Below are 18,333 nucleotides of genomic sequence, written 5' to 3' on the forward strand. Positions count from 1 at the left end.
CCCAGCCAGGGTGGGGCAGAGTGTGGGATGCAGGCGTGGCAGTGCTGGGAGCGGTGGCTATATCCTGCTGCCACTTGCCCAGATGGGGTGGGGGGCACGATGAAGGTACGGCTTGCTCCAGGCGGAAGGAGGCAAGCAGCAGCGGGGTATAGCCCCCACTCTGACCACTGTCGTGTCTGCATCCTACACCCTCGCTGGGCAACAAATGGCAGCACCTGCATCCCACACACACCCCTTCCTCAACTGGGCAAGCAGCAGGCTATGCCCTACTTTCACTTGCCCAGCTGGGGCAGGGGGGCACGGGATGTGTGCATGGCAGGGCTGGGTGTGGGGGCTCTGCCCTGCTGTCGCTTGCCCAGACAAGGTAGGGGGGTGTGATGCAGGCATGGCTCACTCCAGGCAGAAGGGGGCAAGTGGCAGCAGGGCATAGCCTCCGCTCCCAGCACTGCCATGCCTGCATCCCACACCCCCCCACCCCTGGCTGGGCAGCTTGTCCCAGCCCCAGGCCCAATCCCTCCCTCCCCACCCCTTCGTTCCCCCTCTGCCCACCACAACAGACTTACCAGCTGGAGGGAGCTGTGTGTGGTGAGAACTGCTGCCTGTTTAGTTTATAGCCAAATCTCCAAAGTGGCACTGAATCTTTGGATCCAGTTTGGCTGAATTGAATCAGGACAGTGATTCAAATCTCTGAATCAAATCACTGTCCCTCTGAGTTGGCCAAATCTGAATCTGAAGCAAATACTTGCCGCTTTGCACAGGCCTATTTTCCAGCTGCCACCTCACAATCACAGAGCAGGGTCTGGAAACTATCTTGGTCGGGGCAGGTTCAAGGAATGGGGCTTGGAAAGTCCTGCAGGGACGGGGTAGATCCCAGTCCTCTGCCCTGATCTGCTGGTGGGGCAGCTAGCAGCAAGCTAGTTGCCCCACCAGCAGATCAGGGCAGGGGGCTAAGACCTGACCCTCCCCAACAACTCTTTCCAAGTTCCCTGCTTCTGACTGGGGAGCCAGGACCAGGAGCTTCCATGGCAGAGGGACATTGTCCATGCTCGAGCAGCCGGCAGCCCCCCCCACAGGGACAGGGTGCAATGTCCCAGCCCTGGGCAGGAGACTGCGGTCTCCTGACCCACTGCTCCCTACCAGCCCATGGACTAGCACTCGGGGGGAGGGTAGAGCTTCCTCTGGTGGTGGCAGGGGCCCACTGAAGGACCCCAAGAAGTGGGAGCAGTTTGCTGCCGTTGGCAGCAAATCTGCCCTTGCTTCCCTGCATGTGTTGACAACTGCTTGGGAGTGTTTACTCGCAAGTAAACTACTTTCAGATCTAATGCGTGTGTAGACACACTCAGAGACTATTAGATTGCTGCAGGGTTTGACAAGTTTTAGGGCATGCTCTATGACTGTCCCATAACTAGTACTGGGAGAAAAGTAGGAGACTCCATTAAGTTTACCTCATATGCAGATTTAATTTAACTCAGATAACAGTTTAGATAACAGTTACTGGGTATTCTAGGCACCTGTCAGCCCCATATAGACAGATAATATTAAAGTTCAGGCAGTTCGATACTAAAGTAATAGGAGTCTTAGAAATTAGTGCTTCCAGAAAACAAAAATTTAACTGTGAAAAAAAACAAACTTTTCAACATTGGCTTTCAAGCTGCGATGGAAAAAATGCCAGACCTTTGAAACTTTTTTCATGAAAAGGAGAAGAGGATAGAGGAGAGACATTTGTCCCAAAATAGTTCATGTGCTTACCTGAATATGGGAAATACAGAAATAGCCTCTACTCTACCTGGAGTAGATGGTAATGTTTAATGGCTCTTCCAGGCTATTGTGCCTTTGACTCAGAGCAGGGACATAAACCTGCATCTCCTACATCTCAGAGAAATGGCCCAGCTAGCTACTAGGTTTTTGGCTGTTCTTAGGTAGGTCCCTTTTCTGTTTTGACCAGAAATTCCATCCTATACCTTAGAAACCTTTCCAATTAAAGCTTTGTGAAAATCTGTTGATTTCCACAAAAATTTCAGTTTTAACAGATGAACATTTTCAAGTGCAACACATTGTGCTGATAGGTTCCTGACCAACTATATTAGAGCCAGAGGCATGGCAGGGCAGTTGCGATACACCAGGAAGCACCAGCCAGTGGTAACTATTTTTTTAGTGCCCCCACCCCGCCACAAAGGCAGTGCCCAGGGCTGCTGCCCCTGTCTGTCCCCTCCCTACCTGATTATAGAGTTGCCTAAGACACCAACATCCCTTACTCTTCTCTTGCTCTTAACCCTTTGCCTCTGTGACACTAATATATCATCCAAAGTTACTCTTGCTCTCAGACTGAAAAAAAGGGTTCCTCATAGATTTTTGGAGCTTTGGTTCACTCTTACCAAGTAAGCAAGGTACAAGCAGATCTTTGCATAATGAATATGCTTTGGAAATGTGTTTCTAAAGCTTTTGCAGTGAACTATCTTAAGAGGAGCTGTCTGAGAATTTTGAGACTCCCTGGCTAAATGACTGTTCCCCTACTGTAGTGTAAATTACAAGCATTGAGGTAGACTGCTGCTGCCTCCCCTTCTTTGGTATCCAGTTTCCTCTCTCCAGTCCACACAATATGCTGCAGCTAAAGTCAGAGTCTTTGTCTAGATGCAGTCACTTGATTGACTTAAGACAGAACCACAGATTCTAGACAAACCTCACAAGTAAGAGGGAGCACATAAGAACAATGAGGGATTGTGCAGAAAATATGTCACTGGAACCTAACCAAAAACTTTGAGTAGTGCTATAAAAAGCTTAGTTTAAAAGCTAAATTCTTCAGTACATTCTGTCTGAATCATACAGCTCTGGTAACACAAAGTGGCTATATTAGCAGTCTTAGCAGATCAGTTAAACCAGGTTTAGGGCTGTTTTGCATCACTTAAGTAGTGAAAAGCACATGAAGCCAACAATAAATCTGGTGTAAAAAGAAAAGGCTAGAGATACTTACTTAGCCTTTTGCCAAGAATCTAGATACATAAAAGTGCAGAGAAGGGGCAGTATTTCACTGCTCAGAGAAAAAAACCTCAAGAAAATTGCACTGCATGTATGTCAATGCAACATTATGGCTTGTCATTTTTCTGCTATGTATTTTCATCCCCGCCCTGCCCCCTCACCTTTGTAAAAAAATATTTTTTAAACATGGAACATCTATGCTGAGCTGTAACTGTTACATCTGTTAGAAATGGTCATTAGTAATTTCTGTGACTGAAATGTGGAATTAGGTAAGTCTTGCTCAGAAAATGGACTGGATTCACGTGTCTTGGGTGAACCAGTGTAAGCGCGGAGAATCTTATCTATGAGACTCTAGGCAAAGTTTTAACTCTCCCTTAATTTGTTAATTCAGATACGTGCAGCATTACCTATCTGCAGGGTAGCCAAATGCATCAAATACAATAAGGTTTTACAAACAAAATTAAGTATTCAGAAAATATATACAAAAACCTCTGTCACACAAATACTGTGAGGTTTTGTGTGTCCTATTTATCAGAGGGGCTGAATACTTACAACTACCACTGACTTCAGTGGAAGTTATGGGTGCATGGCACTTCTAAAAATGTCAGGCCATTAATGATTGTAAAATGCTCTGAGAACCTTTGATGATAAGTGTTACAGAAACACAGAATAATTTAATAATTATGATTTTATTATTAAATATGCAAGACACCTGCCAGTGAGTTCTGGGATCTTTGTTGCAGCATGAGAGAAAATAGTACTTGCTTTCCTCAGTAATGAGGAGATGAGACCTCCAAGGAGAAAAGCAGCTACCTGCTGGGGCCATTACAATTACATGAGCTGTTCTTCATTATATGGCACTGACAAATTGCTATAAAGGATTTCAGGGCTTACAGAGGAACAAAAGAGAAAAACCTCCAGCTTTTCCTACTCCGGTCTAAAGAGAGATCTTATCACTGAGATTCTGAAGCCTTTTGGTCCAGTTTATTTTAATGCTTCCCCACCAGCACCTCTAAGAGGGGTAGAGCCTCTGAATATGGAAACCAAATTGTGGGACCTCCCAGCCATGGGTTGATGCTAGAAGAGAAGGCTGGAGCAAGTGAGAGTCATTCTGAAAAGCAACTTCTAACAGAGATAGAAGAGACAACCCTGCCAGAGGAGCCTGGTGAGCAAACCGCTGCCAGCTTCAGTGCTGTAAGTATCACAGGCCACTGTTCCAGTAGCAGAACTCATCGCACCATCCTCCTGGAATGGGTTTAAGAGAGTTAATGTGGTTAACTGTAGTTAATTATATGAGAACTAAATTAGACATGCTGATTTCACCGCTCTCAACATAGCTGAGAAACAGACTGTAGTATGATAAGAAGTGGTCTCTGACTGGTGTCACCAAGTAAGACCCTGATTTACACCCTGCAGAATGGAATCAGGAAAGCCAACCTAGCCCACTTCCAGATTATCTCCACTGTAAACAAAGGACACACAAGAAGAACTCAGACCTAGACTGAGGGGGGATTTGATAACAATCTTCAAATACCTGAAGGGTGATTATGAAAGAGGATGGAGGTAAACTATTCTCTGTGGCCATAGGGGACAGGACTAGGAGCAAAGGCGTTAAACTGCGGCAAAGGAAATTTAGACTAGAGATTAGGAAGAATTTTCTCACTGTGAGGGTGATTGAGCATTGGAATAGGCTACCTAGATAGGATGTGGCATTTCCTGTTTCTGGAAATTTTCAAGAGAATGTTAGACGCACTCTTGGTTGGGCTGGCTTCCAGTCAGGGATGATCCTGCCTTGAGCAGGGGGTGGACTAGAGCAGCATTTCTCAACCTGTGGGTTGTGACGAAAAAGTGGATTGCAAGAATATATGAAAGGGTCGTGAACAAACTTTAAAAATGGGCAGGGGCTGCTTGGGTTCCCCCATACTCCACACACACATTCCCTGCCCTACACACCCACCCTCTGCCCCACATACTGAGGGGGCTGGGAGTGGAGGGTATGGGTCAAGAGTGAGAGGCACTGGGTCAGGACTGGCCATTGATGTTTACAAATGGGTCCTGGTACAAAAAGTTGAGAACCACTGGACTAGAGGACATCATGGAATCCCTCTTCCAGCCCTATAACCCAACGCTTATGTCTAGGTGCACTGCGTGAGGCCAAGCAGCCTGGTTAAAATACTACAAAGAGAAACAAGTGAGTGCTATGAACCAACATTTCAAAAAAAAAATTCCATTTTTCCCATGCTGTCTCCAGTTGATTTAGGAAGCTGTTGAAAGAGGGCAGAGTGATGTAAGGAGCTGTATGTGTGTATGTTCCGAGAAGCCTAACTTAAGTCAATTTAGTTAAGTTGACTTAGTATGTGTGCGCGCACCCCGGCAGGTCATTGGCAGAGCTGGACATAGAACTCAGGATCCCAGAGTTTCTGTCCAATGTCCCTATCCACCAGATCACACTGCTTTCTGACATCTATCCACATCAAAAGAGAATACACCTGAAAAACAACACCTCCTGTAAGACTTTACCTAGAGAAGCAGGGCCACAAATTTATCCTGAGAAGAAGAGGGAGAGGAGAGGAGGGAAAAACCTAAATCCAGCTCTGTGTTTTGTATGAAGATGTAAAACATCAGGGACAGAGTACCAGGAATGATGAAAGTTACTGATACTAGTGGAAATCACCCATGAGGAGGCTACTAGTGTAATGATGGGTGGGCAAGCAGGGCACAAGCCCTCAGCACTACTTAAGCGTTTTGGCGGGGGGGGGGCGCAGAACCAGAATGAAGTTAGTGGTGCACCTCACTCACCCTCTCCCCTCTTCTCCTTCCCAATGCCCTGCACCTTCCTGCAGCAGCTCCAACAGCAAGGAAAGCAGAGAAGCGACAATGGCACCCAGATGGAGATTTTTTGCTGCTGGTGATGATGGCACCTCCTTTTTTGACACCCAAAAACAGTGTCTCAACATGCATCTCAGGAGCAAAAAAGGAGGTGACATCTCCCCCAGCAGCAGCGTAACTTTGGCTACTGCAGCATGTGCTGCTGCCACCTAGGGCACAGTTCTAGCCAGTGTCACCTCTGGATGAGACTATTGAGAGAGTAAATTCATTTTTTCTGACAGAGTTTTCACCCAAATAATAAGTATATGGCTTTGCTTATAGCACTAGCAAGAAACAACTTGTGGTGGAACTGATTTTCCCCTAGATCCTACTGGGTGACTGTCAGCAGCACACAGGTAAAACTTACAGGGTAAAGCCATTTCTAAATTGGTTAAAGTGTGATTTTTTTTTTAAAATAGTGATATAGGAAATCCCTTTATTTGGGATGCTCCAAGAACAACATATGTTATTGTTGCAGATGTAGTGAAGTACCAGTATCCCCACCAAAATTAAGGAAAGGGCATTTTTCTATGAAGTTGCTTTTTAAACAGGATTTCCCAGGTAACTAATATAAGCTCCTAGGTATAAGAACTTTCATGTTTTATTTAGTTCATAAACAGTAAATTCTTACCTTAAATTGTTTCCAGGATACAGAAGTTTCACAGAACAAACTCATGAAAACAGAGAGAAATAAGTTCCTGAAGGTGAATCCAGAATCCACTACACAGAAAGAGAGTAGTAACAAAAGTAAACACTACATCAGAGAAGAATTTGTTGTAGGTAAGTATGTATGAACACACTAACATTGATACACAACACTCTTCTTTAATTTGCTTTCCTCACACCCACAGATTAACAGTTATATCAATGGGAGATGTAATAGAAGTATTACCAGGAGAGTATCAGAAGATCAAAAGTCCAAGAGAAATTCTGGCATTCAGTTTTTAGTTTTATATGTATGATTGGCTTGTATTAATTTACTTTGTTATTTAGCCTGCAATCAAATATGGGCAGTAGTTAGTGTAGTAGTACATGGATACATTGTACTTATGCTTGCCTAGAAGGAAAATCTGTCCTTTTGCCAGTAAGTAAAAATTATATGTAGTTATATGAATAGGCAGGGTTTGTAACTAAGTTTTTTCCTCTAAAAATAATTTGGGTGAAGCAGAAAACACATATAGCAACAGGCATTTTGTTTTGATTTTGTTTTATTGCTTGCTTGTTTTCCAGTACCACTTAAAAGCCAAGGGCCCTATTTTTCCTGGGACCATTTGAACTCATTTAGAAATTGACCTTGCACCTTAACAGACGTAACACAGCACAATTCAAGTCAATTTGATGAACTGATTTGTCTAAAGCTAACCAGGGGTGCGTACATGCATGCTAACTTTCTGACAGCTAAGCCAACTTGTTTAAGACAACTTAACTGTCAGAGCATACACACACATGTGAAGCACTTAAATGTGATGCAAGATAATGCACCTCTGAGGTATATTGAGTCATATTAGTTAAGTTGACATAACTCACAAGACGGCTGCCATCATGTCAAGGAGCTGTATGTGTGTATGTTCCGAGAAGCTTAACTTAAGTCAATTTAGTTAAGTTGACTTAAAGTCACCTTATTTTAAGTTGACTTAGTATGTGTGCGCGCACCCCGGCAGGTCATTGGCAGAGCTGGACATAGAACTCAGGATCCCAGAGTTTCTGTCCAATGTCCCTATCCACCAGATCACACTGCTTTCTGACATCTATCCACATCAAAAGAGAACACACCTGAAAAACAACACCTCCTGTAAGACTTTACCTAGAGAAGCAGGGCCACAAATTTATCCTGAGAAGAAGAGGGAGAGGCGAGGAGGGAGAAACCTAAATCCATCTCTGTGTTTTGTATGAAGATTGTCATTAAGTATTAAGTTACAGCTGGCGGTCTCAAAATCTAGAAGACTTTGTGGACATTCACCTAATCATTGCCAGAGCTAGCTTAATTTTTAAAGGAATTGTATTGGTTAAAGAAAGGTATCATGTTTGGGGTGTTTAATAGGGGTGTGCAAAATGGGCCCTATTCGATTCAAATTTAGCCCAAATCAGGGGCAGTGATTCAATTCATTGATTCAGATCACTGTCCTTAATTATATTTGGCTGAATCTGGAGATTTGATGCTTATTCGGGGAAGCAGCAATTTGGCCATAGACACAGCTTTAAATGTTTTTTCTACATACCTCAAGGTACCAGGCACAGCTCATGAATGCTAAAATGGTGGGGGGGTTGGAGCATACCCCACAGGAGCAAGGGGGGGGCCTGCATGCTCAGTGATGAACCCACAAGTGGACTGAAAGTGCTTCCAGTCCACTTCCAGGTCCACTGGGGAGCACGCAGGGCCCCTTGCTTGCATGCCCCCCGGCTTGTCAATCAGCCATGGGGGGGGACACCGGGTGTCCCCCAGACCCAAGAGACACTAGTCACCAAGACAAGTGGGTGTGGTGGGGCCCCCCAGAGCGCTTTCCAGCAGACCCAGAAGTCCTTCTGTTCCACTTCCGGGTCTGCTACTAACCACACTGGAGAAACCCCTGCACTCCTGTGGGATGCTCTATGCACCCCAGCATCACAGCAATCACGAGCCATCTGCTACTTTGAGGTATGTAGAAAAAACATTTAAATCTGTGTCTATGGCCAAATCGCCGAATCTCTCCGAATCAATTCGGAGGTTTTCGATTCGATTCGGAGAGATTAAAGGGTCTCCTGATTTGATTTGGATTCAGAGATTTGGCCACCAAATTAGGCCAAATCACTGCCAAATTAAATCAGCGACTGAAGCGTTTCACAGCCCTAGTGTTTAACTTAAGCTAAGCAGGAACCAAGACAGACCCAAAAAAAGGGCAAAAGCACCAAACTCTTATTTTTGGATTCACCAAATTCTCTGGATAAGCAATTTTATTTTCATGTTTAGAATAAGCATTATTTGATAAAATTATTATACCTAATATTTCTACTATGTTCTCCAACTTCAATGTTTATTACCAATCACAAATATGCTGTAACTACCACAATTAGGGTATCAATAGAAGGAACAGATTTACCTCTGTATTTAGGTACTCAGACAGTGGGTGATAGATGTTGTTGTATAAGTCTATACAGCTACCTACGGTGTTAGCGATGTACCACTGCCAATGTGTCAGGTGTTTTTGAGCCTTCCCAGAGGCATTAGGTGTTGGTTACAGCAAGCCAGGGACTTCAACTGGGATGTGCAGATTCTTCTGTTAGAAACAAAGAGGTTTCAGGCTAGAGGGCCTTTCCCTTCCACTCAGGGTTAAACTGATCACAATATTTGAGGTCAGGAAGGAATTTTACCCCATAGTCAGGTTCATGTGGACTGTGGAAGGTTTTGCTTTCCCCTGTAATGTGGGACATGGCCCTCTACCAGGGACCTCTTGAGCATATATTGACAACGTTTTATAAAAGCAGGACCGTGGCTGCCATGGTTCCCCAGCTTTACCTGTGGCAGGTTAGGGTGTTAAGTCTATGTTGTGTCAGGGTTGATGGTAGTCTCATGTAGAGTTTAGATAATGGTTGTATGGGACATTTTTGATAGGAATGATGCTGGCTCAGGCAGGGAGTTGAACTAAATTACCTCTAGAGGTCTCTTCCAGCTCTGCTTCTCTATGTTAGATCTGGGAGCAGTTTACTCATGAGTAAACTATTCATGAAAAACACTCCTGGGCAGGCACCTACACATGTCAAGAAGTGGAAACAGATTTGCTGCTAATAGTGGCAGCAAACTGCTCCTGCTTCCTGGGGCCCTGCAATGGGCCTCTGCCACCACCAGGGGGAGCTTTAGGCTTCCCCCAGGTGCTGGCCCAGGGACTGGCAGGGAGCACTGGGTCAGGAGATAGCTGCCTCCTGACCAGGGCTGGGACATTTCTCTGTGCCCCTAGGGAGCTGCCTGCTGCCACCACTGGAGCCTGGGCAGATATAATGTCCCCCTAACCTGACAGCAGGGAGCACCAAGTCCCTGGCTCTGAGATCATGGTCACAGGGCTCAGGCTAGGAGATAAGGATTTCCCAGTGCCAGCCCCAGTGTCACAAAGTGGGGACTGGGAGATAAGGATCTCCCAGCCCCCACTCCCTGATCACGATCTCAGAGAGGGGACTTGGTGCTCCCTGCTGCTGGGGCAGGGGGACATAGTCCCTGCCTGGGCTCCAGTGGCAGAGCCCGCCCCAGCAGCAGACAGCTCCTGGGGGCAGAGAGCAATCTCTCACCCACTGACGGTTGTCTGACCAGGAGCAGATTCACTCCTGGTCAGGCATCTATATGAGCTCTACTGCACAGGAACTAATCACAAGTAAATTTGCTACTTGCATTTGCAGGTAGCAAATTTACTCATGGTTAGCGAGGTTTACTGCACAGTAAGCATGTGCATGTGTAGACACACCTGCTTACTGCATGGTTACTGTGCCATAAACAACACTGCTTCACAGTCAAGCTTCCTGTGTAGGCACACCCTATGACTAGTGATAATCAGGTGGCAGTGGTTTGGCTATGTCAGCAAAAACACATCTAGAGTTGTAAAGGACTGTGTTTTTACAGGAAAACCAAAAGAGAAAAAAGCTGATGAGAAAAGAAAAGTCTCTCTCAAGAAAAAGGCTACAAGAATCAAAAGACCAAAAACCACCCAAGAGTCGCATCAGGAAGCGGGAGGGCAAACAGATGACAGCAGTGCTGCTACTGCTGGAGATGACAGCAGCCTTTCTCCTTCCAACTCTTCTGTTAAAGACCAGGAACACCCTCCTGATGGCCACCAGCTTTCTGAGGATTGCAGCTATCCTCCTGCCTTTGGTTCAACTCCTGCTGACAAGAGATTTACTCCAACCCCGCCTCTGATCACCAAAGTGTGTGACACTGAATCTACGGGGGGCCAAAGCAGGGAGGTCTTCGAGGTAAGAACTGGAGTCCTCCTTTATGGCCAGAGAGAGGGACACATACTGAACTGCCTTTTATGTTGTAGGACTAACGAAGAGACATAACTGGTCTGGCTGTGTGTCCGGCCCTTGCCTCAGCTCTCGCAGGTCAGCTGACTTAGCCCTCCAGCCATGCCACAAGTTGGCTTCTTCTGAGGTGGCAAAGCCCAGAGCAAGGGATCAGAATGAGTGCTCTTTGGTCAAACAGTCCCAGCCCTTCCTTCCTGAGGACCTGGGCTGTCTGTGCGCCCCCGTCACCCAGCTCTCAGCTCAGCTTCAGCTCTTTTGGGTCCTAACCACGGGCTCCATGTTTCCCTCCTCAGCTGTGCTCATTGCAGCACCTCACTAGGCGGCAGCATAAGCAGTTTCCCAGCCCTCCCAGGAAGGGCTCAGCTGTCAGTGGAGTCCTGCACATGGGACAACTGGGTTGCTGCCCTGCTGTAGACTCAGCAACCTTGACTTTCCCTCCCAGGGCCTCTTTCTAAATAGTCCCCCCTCTGACCGAAGTGCCAGTTGCCCTGCTCTGCCTCCGTGGGCCTCCTCACAGCCACTGACCCCTCTCACGTGAATTTACTCATTCCCTCCAAACCCACAGTTCTCATCCCCGCTCCTCACACTGCTTGGCACTGGTGCAGCTGATCCCAAATCCTCTGACAAGAATGTTTAATTTACCGTGAATTCAGCAGGTCATTTGCCTGGTAGCAATCCCAGTCTAATAGCACAAGCAGTTATATGGTTGATATAAACAAGTAGAGAAGATTGCAGCAGTATAGTCAGCCTGTGGCCCTTACGGTCACGTGGGGCCAGGGTGTTCAATTGTGTAAGATGAGATCTTAAAATGTCTGGGTGCTTGTGGCCAGCTGCAACACGCATAGGTCTGTTAGCAAAGCAGTAAATTATCAGTCACACTTTAGCCACAGCAGGGTCTGCTGCTGCAGTTGCTGCTTCAAGAGTACTTTCCTAAGGCTAGAAAGGTAAATTGGCCCTCAAGCCAAATCCCTTAATCCCCTCCTGCAGAGTCAAGCAGGCTCAGTGGTTCTCCTTTCAAGATTCGGATGGCCTCTCCATCTCCTCTGAAGCACTTGCACACGGCCCCTAGACAAGCCAACTCTGAACCTCAAGCCCACAACAGTACCGCTCCATCTCAGGCTAATAGATACCATGCTCACATCACATCATCACAGGCTCAGGAAATCCTTCTTTCTCCCTGAGCATGTACAGAAATGCACAAAGGGAAGTGTGTTATGTAAAAAGAGGGAGCATTAGATGTTGGCTCCTGCCAGAAATAGGCTAGCAGATTAAGACAATGGTCCCATCTACTACTGTGACTCCTCGAATTCCATGTTGTTGCTGAGTGCTTAATCCATCTAGATCCTGTAATTTAGAAGCATAAGCAGGAAGAGTTTCTATACAGAAAAGATTTATGTCCTTCTACTTTTATTACAATGACTGTATTTAGCTGCTACATTTGCTCTCTTTTATTAACATTTTTTGCCTTGCAAATGAAACACCATTCCTACCAGTTTCTCCACATTGCAAGACAATGTCAGTCTCAGAGTAAACTTTTACTATCTCTTTTGCTCCTTCTCAACATATTAAACAGGTAAAGCATTCAGAAGGTACTAAAGAGGGGGCAGCCATCATATCTGAACTTGAGAAAAACATCATAGGATTCAGTATACAACAGTGCAGAAAAAAAAAAAATCAGGATAAGTTGCCCTGGGTGGGGCTTCAGCAGCACTGGGCTGGCCCCAGCAGCCTTACCTGGAGTCCCGGGGGGGCTCCTGGGTCTGCAGTCACGGCGATTCTGCTGCACAGAGCCTGGCTGGCAGCAGAGCGTGGCTCTGGGCAGCCTGGCTCTGCTTTTCAGCAGTGCTTGCTGCCCAAGCATGCACTGTGCTGTTTTTTTTTTCCACGGGTTTTTCTAATCCCTGGATATCCAACACAGAGAACATGGTATGTGGCACTGCAAATATGTTTGCAGTGCCACATACGGCAGGACCGTACTTGCCTGAATGCATCCAGAGAGAACATTGCAATGCTCCAATGTCCCAAGGGCAAGCATCTGCTCAAAAGAGAATGACAACTATATTTACGGTAAAAAGAGCATAGGTAAAGTCCATCACTTTTGACAGTGATGCATCCATTTTACACCTCTGTGAGTGCCTCCATTTCAAGGATTGTGAATCTCATTGACAACAATGGACCAGATCAAGCCATAAATTATTAGAAGACTCCAGACTTCATTAAGTAACCATCTTTTCTTTATATATGGTCAGAATCTGCCTGGAAACCACCATGAGAAATCATCACGGGAAAGAATGCGAGCAGAGAAGGCAGAAAGAAGACGGCTAGAGGTAGAGCGGAAAAGAAGGGAACAAGAGGAACAGAAACGGAAACAGCAAGAGCAGCAGGAGCGAATGGAAAAAATGAAGGAAGAACTGGAACAGGAACAACAGAGAAGAATTGAGGAGATGCGGTAGGAAACAAGAGTCCAGCTAGACAGGGGAATGTTTGGCTGAAACGAAAACACAGAATGCCCTGTTTTTTGCTTTGCTTATTTACTGTGTAAGAAACATTACATCCAGCACTTGTATGTTTTCTCATGTTGAAACAGAGGTAGGTTGGGGATAAACCAGTGTCTTCCTGATGACATCAGGAAAATAATTAGTTAGCCCACTGCTAGGGAACCAACAAACTGATTTTTACTCCAGATTGCCAAATAATGGGGCAATGAAAGTATCACCATATGGGAGCAAGAAAGATCTTTACCCTTGGCTTTGTTCTTATTACTCATTCCCCTCTCCCCACAAATGGTTATTGTTATAATGCAAATCGTTATAATGCAAAAACAAGAGAACACAGGTACCTTAAAAAAAAGGGAAAGGGAACATGTTTAAATTCAATATATGATTACCTGTGGAACTCACTGTGGTAGGAAGTTGAGACAAATAGTGTAATATGCTTCAAAAAATTATTAGAAACTTGAATCTGAATATCATCTGCAATTATAAGAACTCAAAATGCAGATTAAGTCTATGAATGTCTAAACATCAGTACATATTACCAACTGTTTTTTCTTTCCTCTTCCCAAGCAACCATCATGGTACTGCATAGCTAGCTAGGGGGTTTCATATAGGTTTTATATTTTCTTCAGTTAGGTAGAACTGACCTCTATCAGAAATAAATAGGTACAATATCATAGAATCATAGAAAACTAGGGTTGGAAGAGAACTTAGGAGTTCATCTAGTCCAACTCCCTGCTCAAAGCAGGACTACCCCTAACTATATTATCTCAGCCAAGGCTTTGTGTACTTGGGTCTTAAACAGATGGTGATTCCACAGCCTCCCTGGGTAACCTGCTCTGGTGCTTTACTACCCTGCTCATGAGAGTTTTTCCTTATATCTAACCTAAACTTCCCTTGCTGCAACTTGAGACCATTGATCCTTATTCTGTCATCTGCCACCACTGAGAACAGTTCAGCTCCATCCTCTTTGGATAGTTGGGGGCCGCTATTAAATCCTCTCTTAATCTTCTCTTCTCCAGACAAAGTAAGCCCAGTTCCCTCTGCCACTCCTCCGAGGTCATGTGCCCCAGTCCCTTAACCATTTTTGTTGCTGTCCACTGGACTCTCCAATCTGACCAAACCCTTTCTGTAGTGGGGGCCCAAAACTGGACACAGTACTCTAGATGTGGCCTCATCAATGCCAAATAGAGGAATAATCATTTCCCTCAGTCTTCTGGCAAGTCCTGCTGATGAAGCTCAGTATGTTGTTAGCCTTCTTCATAACAAGGGCACACTGTTGGTTCATATTCAGTGTATTGTCCACTATAAACCCCAGGTCCCTTTCTGCAGAACTGTTGCTCAGCTAGTTGGTCCCCAGCCTGTACCAGTGCATGGGATTGTTGTGTCCTAAGTGCACAACTTTGCACTTGTCTTGTTGAACTTCATGAGATTTATTTTGGTCTAATCCTCCAATTTGTCTATGCATCTCTGAATCCTAGTCCTACTTTCCAGCGCATCTACTACTCCCCCCAGTTTAGTGTCATCTGCAAGCTTGCTGAGGGCACACTCCATCCGAACTTCCAGATCACTGATGAAAATATTGAACAAACCCCACTGGTCTCTTCCCTAACAGTGATTTTTTTTTTGTTTGCTTTTTTTGTCCATTAGCCATTTCTCCTTCTGCACAGTCCAAGCCCTTGTCCAAGCTCTACCTTTTACCTTGACTTGTGAAGCTTACTTCTGGACTTCTATCTAACTCCTCCCACATTCATCCAAATCCTGCTGCAGAAAATGCTTATCTTGTCTGTTGCTTTAACTGGACCCAAATCTTCTTCAAATCCTTTCACTGTCATCCTTTTGCCTTCTGCACCACATTTAAAGCCCTAATTTAGTTTCCTTCAGGCACCTACACACCTCAATCTGTTTGTGTCTCTGTTTGCTCCATCTATTTCCATAATTGTTGCCTCCACTGAGATTTCTGTGATATATACCTAACTGATTCCTAGGGCAGGTCCCCACATACAAGGGTGTGCAGTTTATGATACCACAAATGACATTCAAATTTGCAGTGTGGTGGCAAAATTTGCTACCAGGAAATCCCAGGAGCAAACAACTCAGGGAAAAAAGTGGCAGAACACACATCAGTAGCATGCACCGGAACAAATGGAGGGCTGGCTGTAATGCTCTGGCTGCTGGCCAGGCTCCATGCTACCATATCTACACGCCTGCTGTACCAGGACACCAGGTAGTACTGCTGGGACCAGCACAGGTGCTGGGCCCAGCCTGCCCTATTTCTATCTGGGACAATTTGTTGCATTCCAAAGGGCATGTGCAGGGGTGTGGGATAGGACACAAAGTGGCACAAATCTGTGCCCCTACAAGCACACACCTCTGAACGTGGGGACCTGCCCCAAGTGTCTTCCTCACACATACCTCTGTGCCTTGCATTCCACACTGCCCATGCATCTGCAACTACCTCCTTAGCCCTCTCTGCTTCCTATCCCTCCCTTAAAAACACTTATGTCCAGAAGACTTAAAACCCTTGTCCTGCAACCTCTCAAGGAAGGATAAAATTGCACAATAAAATATATTTTCAAAATAAAATAAAATTTTCAAACCACACTAGATACAAATTAAGCATCACTAAACACCCAATCTGCTATTTCTTAATTCCATCCCATCTTCATTTGTGCAGGCTATTTAGATCTTTGGGCTGGGAACCAACTCTTCATCTGGTCTATAAAGCACTCAACAGAGTTGCTTTCAATGCTATTGTGGTTAATTATTTTTTTCTTAGTTTACTGAAACAACAGCTAGAAGAAGAGCACCAGCGCCAGCAGGAGGCAGCAGCAAGGAAGTTACAGGAGGAGAAGGCAGCCCAGGAACATGTTCGGCAGCAGCAAGAGGAATATCGTAGAAAACTCCTGGAACTACAGAAGAAAAAGCAGCAAGAGGAGAAAGAGCGGGCAGGTGCTTACTGTATTTACAGATAACTTACCCAGAATAAGACACTCAATTCAGACTCCAAAGTTCCTTGTTCTGTCATAGAATTCTTGACACCTCAGACAAAGTTCTTAATATATCTGTGCCTCACATCCCAATCTGTAAAATGGGGATGATGATGATGATAATAATCCCCTTCTTCACACAGACATAGTGAGAGTGAATAAATTAATTCCTCTCAGACCTTGAGATCCTATGGTATTAGGAACCATGGAAGGCAAATACTTAGAAGCTTCTTTAAATATCTTTGTAGTTATTGTAATGAATGAACCACAGCAGGGATAGCTTAGTCTCATTGCAGGGAGCTTTCTTATGCAGTCCCACTTAGTAAGTATAAAGTAAAGACTGCTGAGACGTAAAATCCCACATTGGTTCAATACAATTATTTCAGCCACCAGTTAGGATCCGAAGTTTAACTTCATAGCAGGCTGTACACCTCAGGGGTTGCAGCCCAACTGCCAACAATAAGGCGCCAACCCTGTCTAGAACTGGGCCAGCTGATGAGGATAATTGGCTGGCCCAGAGGAAGCTAAAAGCTCCCAGGGAAGAGAGGGAAAGCAGAGGCTGTAGCACTAAGCCAACTACTCAGGGTCTGGGGAAAGACTGCAAAGTTTGGTTTAGCCATTTATTGCTTACATAGTTGTTGTTTCATACTTTATGTTGATTCCCATGGGGCAAGTTTGCCCCAGAAAAATAAAGACTGTGGAGTGTTACCTGACAACATGGTACAAACTCCCTCTAGGAATATTGCATTCCAAGGAAATGCTCCCTTGTCTCTGTTCTGATGGTGGGAGAAATTGCCAACAGCATAAAGGTGAGACACAAAAAAAGCCCTGCCTTCTGTTTGTACTTCAGCTTTTCCTACAAAAAGGGAAGTGATGACTTTTGAGAGGACTATATGTAGCTAATAGTGACTCCTGGATCACAAATGGTAAAGAAAGAAACTTTGCCACATAGGCCTTCCCTTTTTACGGTGAAGTTTCTTGTAGAAACATACTAAGAACTGGACATATGTTCAGTTCTATTGATTATGCCCTTGAGCCCATTGCTCTGGTCTTATCACTACAATGAGAAGAAATTATTCTAGAGCTTAATCAAAATGTGTGGATTCTATTCCTGGGTTTGCCACTCACTTGCTACAATCTTAGACAAGTCACTTAAGCCATGTCTCCTCATCCCTATTAGACAAATAGAAGAAAATTAATATTTTGCTACACAAAATTTTATAAAGAGTAATATGTTAATTAAAGTGTGTAAAATATTAAGATGCTTGGAAGAAAGACAATGTAGAAATACAGAGAATTTGGGTTTGATCCCAGATTTTATAAAGCATCAGAAAAACCTAGAACCACCATTACAAGCTAAACAACAAGGAAACAGCCAAAAAGAATAAAGGCTATATCCCAGGGGCGGGCAATTATTTTGGGCAGAGGACCGCTTACTGAGTTTCAGCAAGCCATTGAGGGCCGCATGACAGGCAGCCCAGGGTAGGTTAATATTAATTTTCTAAATTTTTTAGGGGCCCTATGGGCCAGACAGAAGGCCTGGTGGGCTGCATCTGGCCCCCAGGCCACATTTTGCCCACCCCTGCTCTATTCTGTTATTTGTCTCCACAGAAGTTGCTGCAGGAGGTGTAACTTTCAAAATTGCATAGTGGCAGTCATTTAATATGCCAATGATAATAGCAGTCTTAAGTCTTGTGATTTCACTGCAGTTCACTTCCCTGAACTTGTCTATAATTTGTCACCCTGCTCTGACTCTTACCTTACTTCACACTAACATAGCTAACAAGCTCTCTCTACTCCGTGATAACTATTCAAGAATCTGTTTTGGGAAAAGGAGAGGGGGCTGCAGCAGGGACTTTCTAGCCCCAGTGTTTGCAGAAAAAATTTGTAAAACATAAAACCCAAACACTGAGACAGCTAAAGACACCAAAACATTTTTTAAATTGGTATGCATGGTGAGGTTGGTTGTTTTTTTAGGACATTAAAACATTTAGAGCAACATTACTACGATAGTGATA

At 44.8% G+C, this 18,333-nt stretch overlaps 1 protein-coding gene across 1 annotated transcript in view; it reads left to right on the plus strand.

Moving 5' to 3' along the window:
* The window catches only part of KIAA2012 (KIAA2012 ortholog), a 109,772-nt gene that overhangs the window by 87,284 nt on the left and 4,155 nt on the right, over positions 1-18,333 (plus strand). The window contains exons 20-24 of the mRNA XM_090044766.1: positions 3,984-4,170; positions 6,492-6,624; positions 10,430-10,779; positions 13,080-13,279; positions 16,105-16,277. Of these exons, the coding sequence (XP_089900892.1) occupies positions 3,984-4,170; positions 6,492-6,624; positions 10,430-10,779; positions 13,080-13,279; positions 16,105-16,277 (1,043 nt within the window). The remainder of the gene's footprint in view (positions 1-3,983; positions 4,171-6,491; positions 6,625-10,429; positions 10,780-13,079; positions 13,280-16,104; positions 16,278-18,333) is intronic.

Source organism: Crocodylus siamensis, chromosome 4 (genome assembly GCF_052110815.1).
Source record: "Crocodylus siamensis isolate JL-2025a chromosome 4, ASM5211081v1, whole genome shotgun sequence".
Taxonomy (NCBI): domain Eukaryota; kingdom Metazoa; phylum Chordata; order Crocodylia; family Crocodylidae; genus Crocodylus; species Crocodylus siamensis.